Here is a 21,793-nt window from a genome sequence, read left to right as displayed (position 1 = left end):
TTAGAAATTACTGCAGACAGAGCGAGAGAAGATAAAGTGAAATAGGCACAAGCACAAAATATTTCTGGTTGATGGTAAAGGTTTGGATAGATGAAGGCTGCAGATGTTAGGGACAGAACAGATATTGCTGAGAAAAGATCTTTGATTTCCTCTAACATGGGACTATGAATCAAAACAAAACCTGCCATGCAGAAAGAAAATATTTTCTCTCTATCATCAGAGGTCTGTACAATTGATACATTGACTTAGGAAAGCTCTAAACCAGTTTGAAGAAGGATGATGATGTACTACAGAGAAGCAAAAATAGGGAAAAAAAAATTCACCTTGAAGGTTGATTTCCTCCCCCCACCCTGCCCAGAGGGAAGAGAAAAAAAAAATCAACAAATGAGAAGACAAGAAAAATGGATCAGTCTATTACATATCTTAGCAAGATGATGTTCAAAAGCCCTAAAATTAAATAAATCACTGAAAAAAAGATCAAACTTGGTGGTAAAGGGCTGGAACTGTTAGTCCAGCCTGCTGATACCCACAGCAGAGGCTGTTTCCACTGAAGGAAAATATGAAGAAAGGCAGCTGGACTTTGAAGCCCTAATGAGATGATGAAACTTTGAAACTGAGACGTCGAAACAGAGGAAAACTGAGGAAATCCTGAATTGGAAATTCAAGGAATCTGAGTAAGAGATGGACCTATCATGTCTACTTGCTCTATCTTTCTGTTTCTTAAGCATTCACTTACAGTTGGAATAGGCTACAGGGCTACATGGACCACTGGTCTGAGCCATTGTGGCTGTTCTTGTGACTGGTATCCTGGAAGCTGAGAAGCTGCATGTCTAGCTCCTCAGCTAGACTGAAGAAGTCCTTCTCGGTTTGTTAAGGCCTCTTAATGTAGGTGTTAAAATTCCCTTGTTACTGCTACAATGAAATTATACATAGTAAGTTAACTGTATGCAATTTGGATTTGGATTCTGATGCTGTTCCAGTTAAAGACTCTACTGACACCTAAAGATCTGTTGCTGCTAAAGCTTAAAGAAAAACAACATTGGCAAAACTTTCCTCTTTACATTTGCCATGAAGCAAAAGGGGAAAGACAAATTTTAGGCAGAAACAGCATACTGAAGAGAAGTGAAAAAAACAGAGTAAAGAAGAAAAAAAATATTCTCTTACTGCAGAAGTAATAATATAGGAGGAAAATGCAGAAGTCTTCCTTCTTTAATATGAAATACAACGTAGTGTACTTCTTAGAGATAAACAAGTCTTTCCACGGAGTTGAATAAGTCTTCCCTAAGTACCATGCATTTCCCAACATTGGAAAATACTACCTCTTTCCAGACAAAATACTTTTTTTCAGAAGTTTCTTTCAGCTATGGGAAAAAAATCGATAGTGGACAGCAATACAGTTCAAAACAACTGCGTAACTTTGCACAAATACGGGACTGAATTAATCTCATGTAAGCAAACTCTGTACTCAGTTGCACAGCCCATCCTTGGTTACACAACTCTCCTTTCTTGGCAGGTATCTCTATGCACCCTACATCTTACTTCCTATTCCTAGAAAACAATATAGAATTCTTCTATCTCCCTTCTTCCATTGTGTTCACCAAATGTCACAGCACCATTATTAGCAAAAGCTCCTTCAAACAGTCCTTGCCTTCCACCATAGCGGTGAGCCAACAGAGTGGGAGGAAGGAAAAGGCTACGGAATGTGTAGGGGGTATAATGTGATGGATACAGAGCAGCAGGAGCAGCACAAATCTGAAAGAATAGTAAGAACGGTAAGGAGGGGATCGAAACAGTAAAATAATACGAAAGAGTGATGAGATTAGAAAAATAGTCTCATATTTTTGTTTAAATCCTGCTACAAAAGGATGACTAGTACTGGACCTAAAATGTGATTAATGCTGACACATTTTTTGATTTGGGGGCATGTCAAGTAGTGCAGTTAAGTAAAAACAACAGAGGACAGTTTTTTGTTTGTTTTCGTTGTGGTTTTTTTGTTTGTTTGTTTGTTTGTTTTTGTGATGAAATCATTCCAGAACTAAGTATTTTGAACCTGTAATCAAGTTAGATAATGAATGAGCCGAAATGTGTGCAAGTTCCATCAGATCAATCTGGAAGGATCTATTCTGCAAAGAAAAAGATTCTACCAGTTCCAGAAACACAGAAAATTCATAGATCTTACAGAGCACATAGAAAAATGCAGAATCTGAGAAGGCCCTCTAAACAGGCATGTTAAACACACTTTGGGATCCAGTAGACAGGTTCTAGTCCTATATCTTTTGCACTGCTCTAAAGCTCCCTTTGTAATTTATGTCTAGCAGTTAAAATGAACCAGAAATGACTGAATAGCTAAACCAGATGAAGCTGATTTGCAGTGGGGGACAGGAAAGGTTCTGTGTCTCTCTGAACTTCCTAAGACAGCAGCTAGTATAGTGATGGAGTCAGAGCATGCCAAAGGCTGCCTGCAAGGGAAACTCCTTCTTACTAAATTCCTGTGTTCTGGTCTCCCTTGCTGTAAAGTGGAAACATTTGGTTAAGAAGCAGCATCGTCCCAGAATCTACTTATTTATCCACTCAGCTCATAGCCCCAGAAAAGGGGAGTTCTCTTTCCGCTCTCCCCCCTGGCCCCCAGCAGAACCCAATCTCTGCAGAAGCACATGCTGTAGTGAGAGGCAGAACTAGCTGTCTGGTAAGAAACTTTTTATTTCCAGCCTGTCTCCCCAGACGAATTTGGTCTTCACCACAGAACGAGTTTGACAGCTCTGCCCTCCACCATGAATGATTAATTTGTTATGGGTGTCTAGTTTAACCAAAGATGGATTTGAACAGAAAAAGCCCTTGTGTACTTGCTCTTTGGTAAAGCTGCTTTAATGTAGGTGGAACCTCCTTCATCAAATCACTGAAAGCAAGAGAACCAAGTCTCATTTTTAAATGTCATTTTTCTCATTATGGGAATCCTCCTGTGTATATCACAACTGATCATGTGCAAATATCTATGACAAGTATTTCATATTTAGTTTTAGAGCACAAACTGGAACTCAGAACTCTTTGTATTGCCCTAGATTGCCTTAAACTTAAGAAATTGGAAGGCAGAGATATATAGAGAGTATTCTTGAATAAAAGTTTTTGAAAACTTGAGGTATCTTGTTAAACCAAGAAGATGAAATAAAAGAATACTCAAAAAACCGTGATAACAGATTATGGCCCAAAACACAGGCTTGCATATGGCTGACAGGGAATTTGAACTTTGTGTACAGACAGGTTTCACTAAACTTTTTTTTTTTTTTTTTTTCTTTTCGTTAAGAAGGATGTGTATGGGGAGAGAAGCAGATGGGGGGAAGAGAAGCACCATATGAAGCTGCCAGAGAAGACAGAAGGAAGCATATGTTGTGACATGAAGACTATAACCCTGAAAAAGCTAAGGGTAAGTGCTGACTTAAAGAAGCTTTAAATGTTAAGCTATGAAACACCCTGCTTGATTCTTCCTGAGTTCAAGGAAATAGGATGTTGCACAGTCACTCTGAATAAGTGGCAAGGCACCAAAGAAATAACCAACTCACACATTTCTCATATGAATGGGATAAACCTGCAGAATTCTAATTTTGGTATAATGAGGAAATTAAAAAAGGGAAAAACAGTATGTTTAGAGTAAGGTATTACAATGATGAAGAAAACAGAATTAGTTTGGTTTAAGGGCACAAACACGGTTTATAACAAACCCATGACATTTATTTTAAAATTTATTATGCTTTGTCTGAGATATGTAGGAGAAAATAAGATGATTCAATAATTTCCTTTTATTGTCAAGAAGTTGATGCTCACACCTGCAGTAAATCAAGCAAAAGAACCTTGATTTTCAATTTAAGAGATGAAGGGAAAATATTTGTGAGGGGGGAAAGAACTTAATACTGATAAGCAATACAAAATGAAGTTTTTTTCAAAACTGTCATTTACTTTTTTTAGACAGAAGGAGATGAAGGAGTAAACAGGTTCTCAATCCAACTGGAACAGTACTGATTGATTGTTGTATAGACAGGGATAGGCTGTACAACATTACTGTGTTTGCAGGCATTTATTAAAGTGGTGGAACACTTGTATATAATTATTTTCTCCTTCATAAATTAATAGCTAATTAAGAAGATAACTGAAATGCAAGCCACCTATAATTATGTTATTTTAATGACACTATCTTCATGTAACTATAATTTAACTTAAAACTGAAAATTTCATATGGTTTTCTGCTGACTCACACCATTTAACTTCAGTCTTGTTTCTTCAGAAACTTTGAGAAGACTTGATGATAATATATTCAAAAGTCAGAATTTAAAAATACTAAAGAATTTCGCTCATCAGACCTCTTTTTTTCCTCACAGTGCTCAGTTTCTATGTTTCTTACTCATTTATTTGTTTCTTAATGAACAGAGTAAACTTTGTGGCACCTATAGATTAAACACAGGTCCTGCTTTCTGAAAAAAAACAGGGCACACAGACCCAAAACCTGGTGAGGCTTACAAGTTCATTGTGTTGAACTGCAAGCACAAGAAAAAGCTTCCTCTACACCTGGGTCATATTTCACAAAATGAGACCTTAATATTTTATAACATCCATGTTCTTTACCTTGAAGAGAGAGAAACAAAACCACATATATATATATATACGTACTGTATGCACAACAACCAGTAAATCGGTAGGTGAAGATTGTGTATGTGATAGAGAACTAAAGCTTTTAAGAATCACACTCATCCCCCCTTTAATAATTTCTTACCCATCTTATCCATTTTGGATTACAAAAGGTATTTCTATTGCCCAAGTATTTATCATGCAGAGAAGGTTGTATATGATCTCCAGAGGTCCCTTCCAACCCTAACCATTCTGTTATTCTGTGATTTCCCTTGCCCCTTCTGGGCCTAAGAACGATTTCCCGAATTCACTGTTTCAACAAATGGTCTCCAGCTCCCACAGTGGACAGGAGTTAATGCAATAACTGTTTGTCAGGAATTGGAGGCCTGTTGTGTCTCCTGCTGGCTAAGGCCAGAGCTATGTACAATTTTAGAACCCACCTCAATTTCCATCATATAAAAAGTACTGGAGGAACTACCTAATAAACAACAGTTTTTGCCTTCAGTGCCTATGCAGTTTAATGAGACTCCTCTCTACTTCCTTCACTCGAACCCTTTTAAATTTGCCCACTGAGAACCCGTGAACTTGGTTCTTAACAAGCCTCACTGGGCATCCTTGGTCTTTCCATTCAGTCCACTAGATCTCATGACAGAAGGTGCACCTGTGTGGTGGATCACACAGTTGCCACGGCACACATGGAGGGACCTGCAATGCAAGGCTCCTGCAAATAGGGAACCCCACTTGGAGACCTTGTGTTGTCACCATGTCCCCCCATTCTCCAGGTTAAGCAGCAGCCAGGACCAGCCTGCACTAGAATACAACCGGGTCAACAGCTGCACCCAACATGTTGAGCACCAAAATGGGAAAGCAGCACTGCAAGGAACTGAGAAGCAAGCACACCAGGGAAGTGGTATGGCAGGAAAAAAATAAGTTTCTTTTGCCTGATGTAAGAAATTTGATAGTTTTGTCACAGGTGTCAAAGTGCTTCATGGCCCGTAAAAAACTACCCTGGACTGAAGATCGACAAAAGCTGCAGCAGTGGTCTGTCAGCATTTAGGATGCTGTCAGCAATCCAGTAGAGGACAGTCATCTGCCTCAAAAAACGAAAAGTCTCCTGAAAAAGTTAGTGACCAGGAGCTGACTTAAGCCTGTAAAGTGTCTGCAGACATTCACAAACTTCAGCAACAACATAATTCAAAAAATTCAAAGACATTAAAAAGACTGAAAACCGCTCTTATTTTCGTCAGGTATAAGTTTCCAGATACATAGCTTTAAGCCTCAACGAGACATAACATAAGTATCTATTATGGACAAAGGCTGTTTTGATTTAACAATATCATAATCATCTACATGTCACTTTTGCAATTTCCACCAGAATGCCTTTGGTGTTAGACTACAGAGTTTCTGTAAGTCAGTCTGAATTTCTGCACTTTCTAACACCTTAAAAAATGAATACATCTCCATCACCATTCAGGAAATAGTGATTTTTTTTTGAGGACATTAGGATGATGAACATAAAAAACCCCATTTTTTTAAACATTGTATAAGTTCAAGAAGCAACTAGACAGAATTACAAAAAGAATGAACAGTATATGTGGAATTTATTAAACATTATTACTAAGTGTCAAATTTATTACTTGACAATTTTTCTAATAAGCTTAAGCCCTAGCTATGTATTCAAGCTAAATCCAAATAGATTTTTTTTTGAAAGAAAAGTTCTTGTATTAATCTATCAGTCTAAACTAGATTTTAACTGAAAAGGTTTTTCAGTGCTAAAATTGAACTTTCTGTTCTGCCTTACTCAGAGCAGACTTAAACAGGATTTAAGTAGATAATGAAGCTGTAAAAATTTGCATACTTGGGAGCAGAACTTCCTTGGTTTCTCTTGTTTGAGCTGTTCCACTCTGAGCAGATAATCAAGTATTTGTGAAGAGAATGCACACAAGAAAGAGACTTGGCAGTCTCTAGTTTTGCAGACAGGGCACTTATGTGGCAGATCTGGGTTCAAGACCTTGCTCTGAATGAAGGAAAGGAGCAATTTGAGCTCAAGTTTTCCACATGAGGGTCAGCACCTTACCCACTGGCTATTTTTGTGACTCAGAAGAGCAAGGCTCTCATCTTCGGCATGATATATGAAAATGTTTAATTTCACTTCTGTGGTGGACAGAATGAACTTTTAAAAACAGTACTCAATACAGCTCTGATTAAAAACTCAAATACTATAATATCACTTACATACAGTAAGAATTATGTATCTTGTATTTTTTTTTTAATTTATTTTTTAACAGGAACACCTGAAGAATTGAGCTGCTCTTTGGTTATGTTCAGCTTTGCACATGCTACATTTAAGTACAATAGAAGTTTTGCTGTAAGAGTACAGAGTTCGACTGTGCATGGCTGGCACTGGCTACTGTTTTGTTGTAGGACTCCTACCATTTCATTACTTGCACAGAAAAAGCTATAAACAGAAGAAAACATTAGACAGTGACTCAAGCGACTTGGTTCTGCTTGTTATTTAATACTGACTTACTCTATACCACTAGACAAGCCATTTTGACTCTTCTTTATTTCAGGCTTCTTCTGTCAACATCTATACGGAAATCTCTGCATCTCTCAATATCTCACTCAGAACACGTCACTCAGATTCTAATACTGGTAGGAGCCTCAAAACCTACTGATATACTGACAGTAAAAATGAATTATAATCAACAAAATATCCATTACAATTTATTTAATATATGGTAAAATATTATGTTTGTAGTCTATAAAGGAGTTTGATCTGTGAATCTTTAGCAAAGAGGACTTCTCAAGAGCAAGCTGAAGACTAACACAGAAAATATATTTTAGCAATTCCAGCTCTGAATACATTCATATTTCAGTTATACAATTGCTTCTCTTAAATTTTGAAAGTAACTTTTAAAATCTGCATGCTACTGTTTGCAGCTTACCTGTGAGAAACAGCTCCCCAGGCACCATGTTTATTTGTTAGTATGTTGAGTATCTTCTGTTTCAGCTGATTTGCTGTAACATGATCTCGATGCTTAGCAGCACTGATAAGGTGATCACACATCTTCTCCTCTTCTCTTCTGTCAGCAGCATACTGAGCACACTGCGACTAGGAATGAAAGTACATCTACTTCATAAAACAATCACCTTAAAATGATTATTTACTAAAACTCTTTAAATATGACAAGAATTAATTAAAATATTTTTAAGAGGAATAGGACAGACTATTCAATTGAAATGGTTCTATTACTATATATTTTCCATGAAAAAGTACACAGAACATGTAAAAATCGAAATATCAAGTGCAAAGACAACAGAACAGCAATTAAAAACATTTAGCCATACATGTCTGTGTGTGTATGTGTGACCATGGATATGCCATAAAAGTTGGTCTTTATTTGTAAAAGTTTCATGTGTTCTCAGGTATAAAATACAGGTGGAACATACATAACTTAATATACAGGAAAAATATGCACACTGTTTTTAATTTTTAAACTGCAATAAAATGTACAATTAAAAAGCCATTTGATAATTTTATTATTATGGACACTAAGGAGAAACTCCTTTAACTACAAAATTAAGGAGTATATTCTCTATTTCATATCACAGCATGGAAAATTTTCATAACATACTCCCACTTCTAAAAAACCCTATTGGTTAAAAAATTGCTCATCCTTTAAACTGAGAAAGATCTAATGTTTTCTTTATGTTTCCTTTAAGAGATAACTGCCTCTAAAATAAATGCTGTGGGTAATGACCATCATGCAAATGTGTTTCTAAAATTGTCAAAACTCTATAGTGTGTTTTAGTTTCAATAAATCCCTTCTTTATATATTTATTTATATTTTTATATATTTTTCCATTTCTTTTCTCAAAATCGTGCTAAGTCGAAATTATATTTCTCCTTCTATTTACTAGTTCTCCTCTTACTCCTTGAATTTTTCCTTTCAAAAGGTCTAAACAAAGCAAATGTAGCCACAGTAATTAAAATAAATCCATTATAACTATCATTTTCTAGGTGTAAATTACAAAGGCTAGACTATTCTCAAAACAGCTAATTTTAAAATCACCTTTTAGGAGACATTTTTGCATGCACAGTTATTGTGCACTATTTGAGAATGCTTAACTAGCATTGAATGCTGTAACCCGTTGGCTGAACAGAATCATATATTCCAGTATTTGAAAAAGAGCAATCACAATTAAGTTAACCTCATACCAAACTGTAGTTTATGTTTCTGCACACTACTTTTTTAGTACAGATCACATTAGCGTTCAGTAAGATTTCAACAGTGTTTTTTCCACTGTGTTACAGACATTATTTCACAGAATCTCTCTGGAAAAGAACAATTGTTATACTAATTCATAAAGGGTTAATTCATTTTTCAATTTATCTTCTTGTACAGTGAAGCACCAATTAGTACAATGATCTGCCTTAGTAATGAGGTTAATATTTCACCAGCTCATTGGACAGTAAAATTAAATTTTCATTTTTCTTCCTGAACAATTACAAAGGTTAACAAAATAGAAGTTAACTGTTAAGCATCTATTCCTGAAGGAATTTCCCTGGTCCTGGCTGTAACTGGAGTCACAGGGTAAAATTTAGATACTGGTCCATGGCCTCCCCATCACACAGGTGACACAGTAACTTGGTGCAGCTTGGCCTAAATAATTTCACCCATAATGATTTGGTTAATGTTTAAAAGGCAGAAGTAAAATAGCCACTTACTTCTCTTGCTGAGAGCAATGATTAACATGCACTAAACCCCAGAACATATACCAATACAGCTTATTGAAACAAAATGACAGATTTACAATTATGCAACAGAAAACTACCAGAAATCTTTGTCTCTACTACTTTCAAGTAGGATGAATAATAAAATATTCAGTTATATACCTACCATCATTAAAAACAATATATGAAACATTCTTTCAGACTTTAACCATCACCTTATTTAAGTACATCTGATTTTCATATTTAACACAAGCAACATTTCATAATTTTCCTTTATGACTTGCAGATTTTATCTTACTCATCTAAAACATGTAGCTGAGGTTTTTCATGTGACAAATATAATGTAAATTTTCATATATGAAAAATGTGTTGGTTTCTTTACCAGACAATAAGACTGACTTAAGGCTATTCCTTTAGGGAATTTAGTTAATATTCTAAATCCTATTTGCTAACAGAAGCTGGAAGTTAATTGAATATTCTCATTTTGTCTAGAGTTCTGACAGATCTTATACTTCAATGTATTCTTCAAAGAGAAGATAACTCAATCTTCTATTGTCATCTTAGGTTACCGAATGATGCTCTGATAAATATCAAATGTTATTTATTGTTGAGGCAATATGAAACTTCACTCTGACACACACTTAATTGTAAATGTGATTTTATCTAAGTTCAAGATATCCAGTATATGCTTGGTAATAAAGTTGTTGCAATCCCATATGACAAGTGTCTGCTGTCTGCTCTGACAGAATGAAGTAAAGGTTATGTGTATTCAAAATGACAACAGATATCTCTGTGTCTCACACTTTTCAGCTAGGTCAAGGAGCACAAGAAATAGTACATCAAAGTGCACATTTAAGAGAGCTGTTTCAAGGAGATAAAAACCTCATCAAAACTAAGATTACTGGATCCTATTCCTAGCAACCAAGTGCTTCTTGAAATTTCCTGATAGATAAATAAATTGATATAGCTATTTATTATCATCAATACTATGTTAGTCTTTCTTAATCATAATGTTAGGTTACTTGAACATTAAAACATGTGGAAATGTATGTTTGTGCATATAAACTTACATATATACATATGTATGCAAGCACAGAGGTTTGGAAAAAATAATAAGAAAGATGCTGAGATGTTGCATAAAACACCATAAAAACATCAACCCATATTTGATAATGTCAAAATGAAATTTTAACTTTTCTCCATCACTTTCACAGTATTTTTTTTTAATATGAACAAAAGTAATTCTGAAGAAATAATAAAAAACCTGTTAAATCAAAGAGGTTTTAAAAATATATTTTTTTTATATTTGCATCATTTTCAGCAATGTAATTTAAATTGTATACTGCAACACTCGTTGATTAAAAAACAATCAAATTACAGACATTAAAGAGTTATAGGATCCAGCTGCCATGTTATTTCTTCCAATATTAAAGAACAGACTTTTCAAACACAATCTTATTGTTGGTAGTAAATGATTCCTAAATAGCAGGAAAAAATATGTAATATCATGTTTCAATATATAAATTTTAGGAAGTAACGGTTCCAAGGTGCTCCAAAATGCAAAATGTTCTAGCAAAATTATCTTAAAATACTAATTTTGTTTAACAAAACATCTATATTTCTAATTGTTCATGAAGTACCTTAAGTGCATTAATTGCTTTTCTTTCTTATGAAACTCATAGATACTGTTGATAAAATCCAACAAAAATAATTTCTCATGTGAATTGCGTCACTGTTTGCAATAAATCAGAATAAGATCTTTGTGAAGATAAAGGGTCTGCCATATCAGTTTAGCAGACATTCTGATTAAGGGATTTCTTCAAGCTGTAAATGTTTTCATGCATTTCAGTGAGGAGATTATGAAATTAAATCAGTTCCTTGTGTTTGACATTTACCAAAGCTTTTAAAAACTAGTTTTGAAATGCCTTCAATGTAAATTTATTTCTTGGAAGAAAAAAATCTTTATTGTATGTGGTTACAGTCTAGGTGACAACTGAGTGAAAACAGAAAAGCAGAAATGCACCGACTCTCAGGCTTACCTCAAACTCAGCATGCTTGTGGACATCTTCAGCTCTTTGTCGGTTCAAAATAAACTCTGCTTCATTTGCAACACGCACTATATGGTCTTTCATTGCATGACATAATAATCTAAAATAAGAAAAATCAAAATCAACCTTTGCATTTGATCGACTTCAAATAACCTATTTCAACAGATTTACTTAAAATGGAAAAAAAAAAAAATTAAAGAAAATACTGTAATGCAACTGCCAAATGAGTTGACAGTCCATATCTAAGGTTGCCTGATCTATTCAAAATTGCTTTGCTGTTCTTATCAGCAGGGAGGAAATATTTTTCAGGATGTAAAGATCTGACAGGACTGCCTGTTTAGTATCAGGAAGAACTGTTTCTCTTTGTGTCAAAATGGCACACTGTCTGGGACTTTCCTTCCTGCAGTATCAGGGAAACGCATTTAATTTCAGAGATTCTTACATTAAGAATTTGAAATTTCTAGCAAATTCCACCCTAAGGTTGGTGTCGAGTGCCTAGAAGCACCACAAATTAAAGCCATGATTATTAAAAATGAAAGTCATGATTACTAGATCTCAGACCTACAGGATGGAAAGGTCTGAACTTTATTCTTGCCTCCTTTGGTGTGTTCTACCATCTGTGAAAGAAGGAAATCGCTTAACCTGAGCTAGTGTTTAATATGGATGTGTGGCACAGGAAGACACGAACTTTGGGACCTCTGTTCAGATATAAAGACAAACAAGCTTGGATCGAGGTTTCACAGTGGATATTCATGCTTTTAATAAGCCTTTGTATTATATCTAACTCTTTACTATTTTTGAAAGCAAAAAGTTTTTGGCAAACTATAAACTGAAAGAATAAAGTTGCTTCCATAGTAGTCTTCAAAATTTAGCTTTATTTTTTAATCTACCCTGCTTGAAGATATGTTTTAGTATTTTACTGCTGTTAAGTGTTCAGATTTTTATTGTTAGCAGGTAGGCACAGAACTGCCCTCAGATATGAACTAAGAGTGAGAATTCATGACTTTAACAAGGTTCTCTAATATGAGAAAATACTAGAAGTGAGTGTTTAACATGTCCAACCAAATTTTATATCACAGGTCTTCCTGAACTTTTTCGTATTACATTAATGACCTGGAAGAAACTAACTAGGATTTCAAAACTGAATGCATGGATTTCACTTGTCTACTAGCTACATATCCATTCCTGAATGAATAAACTACTGAATAAATGGAGCACAGTGCAAATTCAGTATCTTTGACTCAGCTGTTGTCCGGACAGGATTTCTATTTCCAAATGGTGTTAGGTGAAAATAAATACACTTCTTAGATGCTCCCTGCCACCTAGAATTTGGTGAGAAAATATCAAGACTAACTTCACTCTACTGGGTTTATTATTTGGGACATCTGGTCATAGTTTTTATACCTCAAAAACAATCTAAACTGCCTCTGTTCATTCACAATGGAATGATAAATACGTAACATCTTCATCTAAGTAGTATTTATCTGTACTAAGAAATGTTCACATTCTCTGTGCCTGTTTATCCACTGTAACACCTACAAGGGACTTCAAATGAATTCCCAGAGAATAGTGATTTCCACAAGTTATAAATAATTTGCTTGCCAAGACTCAGGGAAAAGATATTACGATAAATGCAATAAATAAATAAATAAATAAATAAATAAATAAATGTAATAAATAACTAAATAATCTATCTTTCGACACTAGTCTCTGGCTGCTTCACAGAAAATGAAAACTTTTATAGACATGCAGCAGATGATTCAAATTAGCTGGCTGAAACTCCTGGCGACCCCAGCTGTATCTCCTATCCTCCTAATGGACCTTTCTGCTCCAGGGACGGAGAGACCTGATGCCTTTGGGAATGACTTCAGAGTTGCTGCAGCTTTTGGACAGCACATCAGGCAAACTAAGCTGGATTTCAGGTAACCTTGAAATGCCACAGACCTTCAGGGTCAAAAGTCAAGAAGATGACAAATCATAGGGGACCAGGGAACATACCTGAGCTCTGGGTCCTGACTGCCTACAGCACTCAAATCATTACCTTGGTGATCACTCATTTTTTGGCTCTCCCCAACTTCTACCCGGAAATTGTCTTAAGTGGTTACACCTGATTAACATCATGGTAATGTCATAGTCCTTTGAATACTTTCCAATGTATTGAATTCTATACTAACTCAATCACATGCATCATGGCATAAGATTAAAAACAAAAAAAGAAAAAAACAAACAAATCTCATGCTTTTCAGGCATGAAAAAAAGTAATTACAGCTATCTTTTGGATTCTTCTTAAAAAAAAAAAATAAATCAACCAGAAATGGCTCAGGAAGGATCCCAAACCAGGAAAAATCTCTCACTCAATGGTATCAAAGGCTGCCAATACATCAGAAAAAAATTTCCCTTCATGCACTGCAAATAAGAGAAAGGAACAACAACCTCTAGGTCAGCAATTCACTCCATTGCAACACGCATCTCTGTCAGACAAACTCTCATAAACTACCTTTAGTTTGCAAAAGGCATTACCACAAAATCTAGCTCATGAAATATGTCTTCAGTTCATGAAAAAGTGATTGAGTTGCTTGCCTCCAGCACAGCTTTGGAAGGTCCTCTGAAGGTTAAAACCCTTTTACTTTCCACTCCAAATGTATTCTTCAGAAGTCTTTACTGTTTCATTTTACGCAAATTTTGCCCTTAGGTTTACACAACTCTTCTTACTTCTGTTGACCTTCTGATATTCCATCCATCCATCCCTATTTTCCTAGCCTAAATAAATCAGCTCTTTGACTTTTCTTGTATGGGAAAACAGCTAATAAAGGAGATTGTCTTTTGGATTTTTCTAATTTCATACACTGATTGTATGTTTTTTGCAAGTGCATAGCCAAAACTGACAGCAATATTCTAGACAACTTGTAGTCACTATTTACATAGTAACGTTAATGCTGCCTTCTTTTCAATGGAAATAAATTTTCTAGTGAGATTCTAAAACTGTGTTTTTCTTCTTTTTTTATAGCCCTATGTTTTGTGATTTTGCACAAGAAAATTGCAGTGATATGTTGGTCTTTTACCTCCTCTGACATTTCCAAAACAAGAACCAACAGTCTCTAGCATACATTCTCAAGATCATGAACTTCATCTACTGTTATGTTATAAAATATTTACGTAACATATTACATTGTGTAATATTTATACTAAGGCAGGTCTGAAACTCAGTATATCCCAATTGATATTTCAGACACGTGCCCAACTGTGTTTCCCATCCACAGATTTTTACAGAACTCTCCCTTTTGGGGAAAAGTCTATTCTCTGCATCTTTCCCAAACTATCACCCTGTACTGGAGACACCCATTCAAGTCAGAAGGAGTTTGAGGCACAAAATGCATATATACTTGCTAAACAGATGGGAGATCTGAAATTCGAGAGCAGTACCATTTTTATTCTCCTTTGGAAAGAAGATGTTATTTAGTGAGATCTCATCACTGCCAACTGAACATTTGTTGTGACTGACTTATATCCACTGTTCTCATTCATCCTTGTATATCCTCATCCCATGTCAGCAAGCACCACTCTCAAAAGACCTAGTAGGTAGACTGATGTTGAGACAGTTGAATCAGGCCTTCTAGCCATACTTATCAATCTCTACACAAAGTTGTCTGAAAAGTGTCACCAGAGGCTTGCTGCACTTTTTGCACTGTTTTCCAGTAAGTTGTGATTTACCAAAAGAAAAAAAGATATTGACCTAGAATAACATTTAACTTTATCCTGTGTGACCACTTCTTCAGTTGCACGACTGAAACTCCTACGAGAACTGAAGCCAAATGTGCTGCTGTGTCATTCCCAAGCTGAGCTGATCTCAACCAGGAACTGATGACCAACTAAATTCTTATCTTCTTTGAGCAGCAATTCTTACTGCATAAGGTAGAGATTAAACACTGACTTGGTAACTTACGGTTTCTCTTTACCAAGACAAGCTTGATTTCTATTAATGCCCACAAATTTATGAACGACAGTTAAATCTCCTTTACTAGGAAATGGGTTTGATTTGGTTTTAGACTGAATCAAAGCACTTTCAGTAATAATCTCGCACAGAGAAAGGTGGCTCGTAGTTGCTACATTGCTAGATAAAACAATTGTGCTTGTGTTACCCAATCTTTCCTTCATTTGAGATAAACTGAAAAAGCAGATCATTCCCAAGCAGCAGTTTTCAAAACAGATTACAAAATGAACATTTGTTATAATTTAGCTAAGGTCTTGCTTCCTCTATTCATTCCTGAAGTTCTGCCAACTCATATGTCCAGGGAAACAGATGTTTCTCTGACTTACTTTCATCAGGTGCCCACAGCTTAATTTTTCTAAGAAGCAACCTGGAAACATGCCACTTTTTCACCAAACACAGTTGTTCTGACAATTATTATTCTTAATGGCATTCAGAAGAAATGAAACCTATCATTACACTTGGTATTTATAATAAGATTCATAAACTGGTCTAACTTGAAGAGTTTGAAGTTCTACAAGATGTCGTATTGCTATGAAACACTTCGAAAGTAAACTCCTATAAACTTTAGAAAGTAATGTCTTACACAGGGGTCTGATCTTTAGCAAAAGGGCAATGATATAAATTTACTAGAGAAAAGTTTGAAATTACACAATGTAAACACCAGCTACTGGCCTACAACATGAGCACATTGACAAGACAAACTTCGCATAGGGTAATTATTAATGTTTCAGAAATGCCACAGAAGATATAACAAATCCAATAAAACTCAGAGTTGACTGTGAAGAATCTATTCCACTCCTCATAAAGATTTTCTATTTTGCATAAGAATTTTCTAAATCAAAAGGAACTTCTCTCTGAAATAGTGAACACCCAGCAAACATCCAAGACCAGTAATTATAACTGAGATGGTCTGTATCTCAGAATCAGCCTCAGCTTTGAGATATGACCAGATCAGGAAAGCTTAGAAGGTGAGGGAATGCCCCAAAATCTCTAACAGATCTAAGAACTCCAGCTGTACTGACCCTACAAATAGATATTTACCATAACAATGTATACTTTATCTAACACAAACTGAATATTAGTCTGGAGGTAGAGAAAGGACAGGTGTAGTAAAGAATATGAGATTATAAAAAAGCACATCTAGCAGGAAGTTCAAGCTCATGCTTCAGCTGGAGTAGAAATACAGCATTCAGTGCCCAGTTTTACAGAAGTATCTATGACAGGGATCTTCTATTGATGGAAGATGACATTTGGGATGAATTTCCATTAAACAGCCACTTAGAGTTTATAAAGGATGCTTGCAATCAGAAGTTACAACTGGTGAGGGTGACAATACAGCAACCAAATTTGGTTATATCTGTCAAAGACAGAATAATCAAACACCTTTGTTCTTATTTCTATATTGTATTTGAGTGCTACTGCTTCCCCAGTGTTTTTTTTTGGTGTTTTTTTTTTTTTTTTCTTCCTGGATTTGTATATATTGGATTTTACACATGAGAGTGGAATCCTTTGCAAGTTGTTCTGGTAGGCCACAACTACTTAATAGTCATGATGTCTGAAGACCAAGTATCTTGCATTCCTGGATGATTTAGGTGCACTCCCCATTCTGACCTCAGGGTTCCTGTGATCAAGATCATTGTCGAGAGAGAAACAAGGAATAAAATCCTTTCTCCATCCTTCTTGGACTCAACTACTAAATGAGTTCTTCAAGGAGTATCTAGGGATCCAGCTGCAAATGTACATCATAAATCAAATATGGCAAATGTCACCATAGATATACCTTTTAACACAGGGCCCGAACATTTAAGTATTGTAGACAGTGAATAATGACTGTGAGCTCATTTACCACAAACTAAACATATCAGAACTGCCAAACTACAACAAAGGATGTCCAAAAGAAAATTTGCTGCTGTTACCCAGCAATCCTAGTTGAAGTAACATGGAAAGAATGTATGCCTTTATTAGCCTCCTTTCAGGATTTAATCAGCAATTCATCTAAATTTATACAAACACAAATTTCCAGTCTATTTAAACATTCTGCTACTCTTTCCAGGAAATTAGTGAAAACTCAACAAAACAGGGTTTAAAAGGAAAAAGACTCCTGTGAATTTTAAGTATCCTTGGAGGTCCAGGTAGGTGGATAAACACAAGTATGTATTTCCATGGCTAAAGCAGAAAGCAGACTTAGGTACAGAGATTAACTTACAGAAACAAGGCTTACCATTTTAAATCTGAGATGAAATACAGTCTCACATTTCCTTACATTTATATTATGATCAGACCACTCCTGCTATTTAAAATGAAGACATTATTTAAAAAAATACAGGAAAATATTTAAAATGAAAGGACTAGGTCATCTCTTTAGAGAGGTGAGTGTTGTGAAAACATAAGAGGGGGAAACTGAAGTTGAGAATAGTAATCTAATTCTGAAAGACTAACAGTTAACAATCTCTAACATTCACCTCTTAGGCAGGACAAACCCCTGAGATACTGCACTTGTCAAAGGCACCAACGTAGAGAACAATCAGTTAACCACAACTCTCAGTGTCCCATTATGTAGCCAGTTTTCTACCTATTTAGTTGCCCATCCATTCAGAATATAGCATTCTAACTCTGATACGTGAGTATTGTGGGACACAGTGTGGAAACCTTGCCAATGCCAAGGTAAATTATGTTCACTACTCTCCCTATGTCCACAAATCTAGTTGTTTTATCATAGAGGCAAACAGCCCTGGTCAGGGATGGTTTAGGTTTTGTAAATTCATGTTGGCTGTTCTCAATTACCTTCTTCTTCATGCAGCCAGAAATGTGTTCCAAAAGGACTTGATATATGGTTTTCCGAAGGACAGAAGAAAAGCTGACCCACTTAGTTTTCTGGGGTTTTTTGACTATTTTGAAGATGCGTGTAACATTTGCCTTTCTCCAGGTGCCTGTGACCTGTCTCAGTTTCCTTGATCTTTCAGAGATAGTAGTGATCAGCCTTGCATTAGATGCACCCCATCAGGTATTATGGACTTGCATGGAACAATTTGTCCCAAGGAATCCTTGACTCAATCCTCATCCACTGCTGGTAGTTCTCCTCCTTGAACCCTTTCACTAAAGAAAGAGGCTTGAGAAATCTTGGTGAAGACTGAGACAAATTAGGCATTAAGCACCTCAGTCTTACCTGTCGCTAAATCATCCAGCCCATTCACTAACAGGCCACATTTCCCTTGGTCAGCCTGTTGCCCTTGATATCTCTTCCAAGTCGAGCATTGGCCTTCCTGACAACTTTCCTTACATGCTCAAGCAATGTTTCTATATTCCTCCTTTCTAGTCTGCTTCTACTTCCACCTCTGGTGCGCTCTCTTTTTTGCATCAGAGCTTTACTATAATTTCCTTGGTTACTCAAACCAGTCTCTTCATACATCTACTTCCTTTCCTGTTCTTGCACTTGGATGAGGTTGTACTTGAAGGTCTGTCACCTTTCCAAAGCTCCCTTGACCTCCACATCCGCCTTCCATGGCATCCTACCTATCAGTTTCCCAAATAAGTGAAAATCTACACTCATGAAGTCTACTCTGCTACTCTCCAACCTCACTTCCCCCAGGACCTCGAAATCCACTATTTCATGGTAGCTACAGCCAAAAATGTCATTAATTACCATATCCAAAACCAGTTTTTTTGCTTGCTAGTGAATAGCAGATCCAGCTGTGTGCTGGTTCATCCTGTATCAAGAAGTCATCGCCAGCTCACTCCACGAATCTTCTGGACTGCGTACATTCCACCTTGTTACACTTCCAGAGGATGTCAGGAAGACTAAATATCCCCATGAGACCTAGGGTTTGTGACACAGATACTTCCTCAAATTGTTTAAAGAATGCTTCTTCCTTTGCTTACCCTGAATGGGTGGTCTGTAACAAACTCTCACCATGATGTCACCCTTACTGGACTCCCCTCTCATCCTGTCCTACAAGTTATCAACCAGACTGCCATCCGTTCCACTGAAGAGCTCCACATGTCTGAGCTGCTGCTTCACAGAGAAGGTAACACTCCCTCCTCACTTTCTCTGCCTATCTTTCCCAAGGAACTTGTATCTGTCCATCACAGCACTTCTGTCATGCAGTGCAGGCTGTCCCACCAGATCTCACTCATTTTAGTGAAGTCATAGTTTTGTGATTGCATGTGTAGCAATTTCTACTTCTTGTTTCCCAAGCTGTATGCACTTGTGTACAAATTTACTTGAGGTGGGTTTTCCTATCTTATCTCTTGTTCTCATCACCCTGCACCCTTTTCTCCTGACCTCGTCCATCACCATCCCACTTAAATGTCAGTTGTAATGTCCCTCCCACATAATTCCTAAAGAACTCTTTTCACGTTCCCTTTTACAGCCAACATCACAGATGCATCCAGCTCATAAATTAAGAAGCCTACTTATGTGTATAGCCCATTGTAAATCTGAAATCCTAATTAAGCCGCTATCAGTGAAGCTCTTGACATGTGTGATATGCTCAACATCAGATATTCATAGCATGAGACTGATTAAAAAGAAGTGTAAAGTTCAAGATCATATCCAGGATGTCTCTACATCATTCAGGTACATTATAGACAGTGTTGTCTTACACTTCCAAATTAAAAATCTCTGTATATGTTTTCCTTGAAAGTGTTAATTTAAAGCTATAATCAAATACTTTTGTTATACTAAACCAGGTCCTATTTTTAGAAAGCTGTATCAGAGTGTTTGTATGCTGAATTCTACAAATGTGTAATTCAGACTTTTCTAACACAACATTATATAAAACTAGAAAAAACAGAAACAAATGGAGTAAATCAACTGATTTAAAATGAAAATGCAATTTATTAAAGTGACAGGTATATATACATTATATGTTTTCTTAACTAAAACTAAACTGAAATATTTTATTTCACAACATTTCTAGTAAAGTCAAAGACCAGAAAGGCACTTAAACAATTTCAAGAAGAAACAACAAAAGTTAGGTACTTAGAAAATCACCTTACAGCATCCATATTTTAAAACAGATAGGCATCTAACTGAAGATATTAAAAATTAAGATCTGCAATACATCTAAACCTTTTCATCCATGCTCCAATGAAAAAGCTTTCTCAAACTGTTGATTTATTACCCAGGTCTCTCAAAATCTTACCCAGAAAGTCCTTCAAAATGTTCTTACTCTTCATTTTGCTTTTAATAATTTAAAATTCAATCATTATCGCACAGCGATTATATGCAATTTTACATCCCATTAACCCTGCTTTGTTTTAATTATAAAGATCCTTTGTTGGATTCCTTTAAATGATCCAGCTTATAATTTCAGGTTATCCTAGGGAGCACTTTAATTCAGCTGCACATTCATCAACTGTTTATGTCCTGTTAATTGTTGACAACTGCACAATTGCATTCTCTAGCTGTGATTGATGAACTGCATTCACAAGTTTAGCTATTAAGCAGAATAAATATTTATAACAATTTCCAGTTAAAGCATTGTTATCTTTATACCCAAAAGGATAAATTAAAAACGGATGGGCTGATTGCAAAGAAGAGCATTCTAGTAATCCACACACACTTATTCTACAACACTTTCCTGACAAAAGTATATGGAGGAACATGTGTCTAAGGGGAGATTGATTAGACAGTTCTTTGATTGGATTGAAGCAGCAGTTCTTAAATACTACTATGTTTTGAAAAGTTACTGTTAGAGGGGAGTAGAGGGTCCACTTATGTCTTAATACCTGACCACTAAAAATATGCAGATGTAGGATTTGTTCAGAATGAGAATTTTATCAATAGCAAGCATGCAATGATATCTGAACCCACTTGCCTCAGCTGAGAAAATAAAAAGGGTCAAAATGGGATTCTATATTACTACCCAAGAACATAAGTTTACTATAATTATTCAGTTTATTTCCATGTAATATTTATTGTATAATGTGCAACACATGGCCCACTCAAGTGAGCACTACTATGGTTCAAATTTATATTGATGCTTCATAACAAGAAGAATTTCCAATGAAAGGACTACATATCCAACTGCTACATTGCAGTTTAATTTCAGTGTGCATTGAGAAAGTTTATATCAACCAAAAATCGTGTATAAAGATACATGCTCCTGTTTTGCAGATACTAATGTTCCTATATTCCTACCTCTGATATTATCTAGTCTCCCTTTTTAAATGAATGCATGATTTAACCACTGAAATACCATCTAGATTAAAAAAAAAATCCCATAATAAAGAGATTATTTGATACTTTATTATTGGTAATGATATACTACTGGTGAAAAAAAGAAACCGCATATAAAATGATCAAAACTCTTCAACAGTCATATTGCAATTTTTTTTGTTTATTTGTTTTTGCAACTGCACATATCAAGACATCTAGACTCATGGGGATTTAATGTA

General features: G+C 35.8%; 1 protein-coding gene across 14 annotated transcripts in view; it reads right to left on the bottom strand.

The window, feature by feature from the left end:
• The window catches only part of NBEA (neurobeachin), a 480,010-nt gene that overhangs the window by 221,779 nt on the left and 236,438 nt on the right, over positions 1-21,793 (bottom strand). For all 14 annotated transcript variants that reach the window (XM_071804835.1, XM_071804807.1, XM_071804804.1 and 11 more), the window contains 2 exons: positions 11,395-11,503; positions 7,566-7,732 (listed from right to left, as the gene is read on the bottom strand). In XM_071804835.1, the coding sequence (XP_071660936.1) occupies positions 7,566-7,732; positions 11,395-11,503 (276 nt within the window). The remainder of the gene's footprint in view (positions 1-7,565; positions 7,733-11,394; positions 11,504-21,793) is intronic.

The sequence above is a fragment of the Patagioenas fasciata genome, chromosome 1, assembly GCF_037038585.1.
Source record: "Patagioenas fasciata isolate bPatFas1 chromosome 1, bPatFas1.hap1, whole genome shotgun sequence".
Classification (NCBI taxonomy): domain Eukaryota; kingdom Metazoa; phylum Chordata; class Aves; order Columbiformes; family Columbidae; genus Patagioenas; species Patagioenas fasciata.
This window is presented reverse-complemented; position numbering and strand designations above follow the sequence as displayed.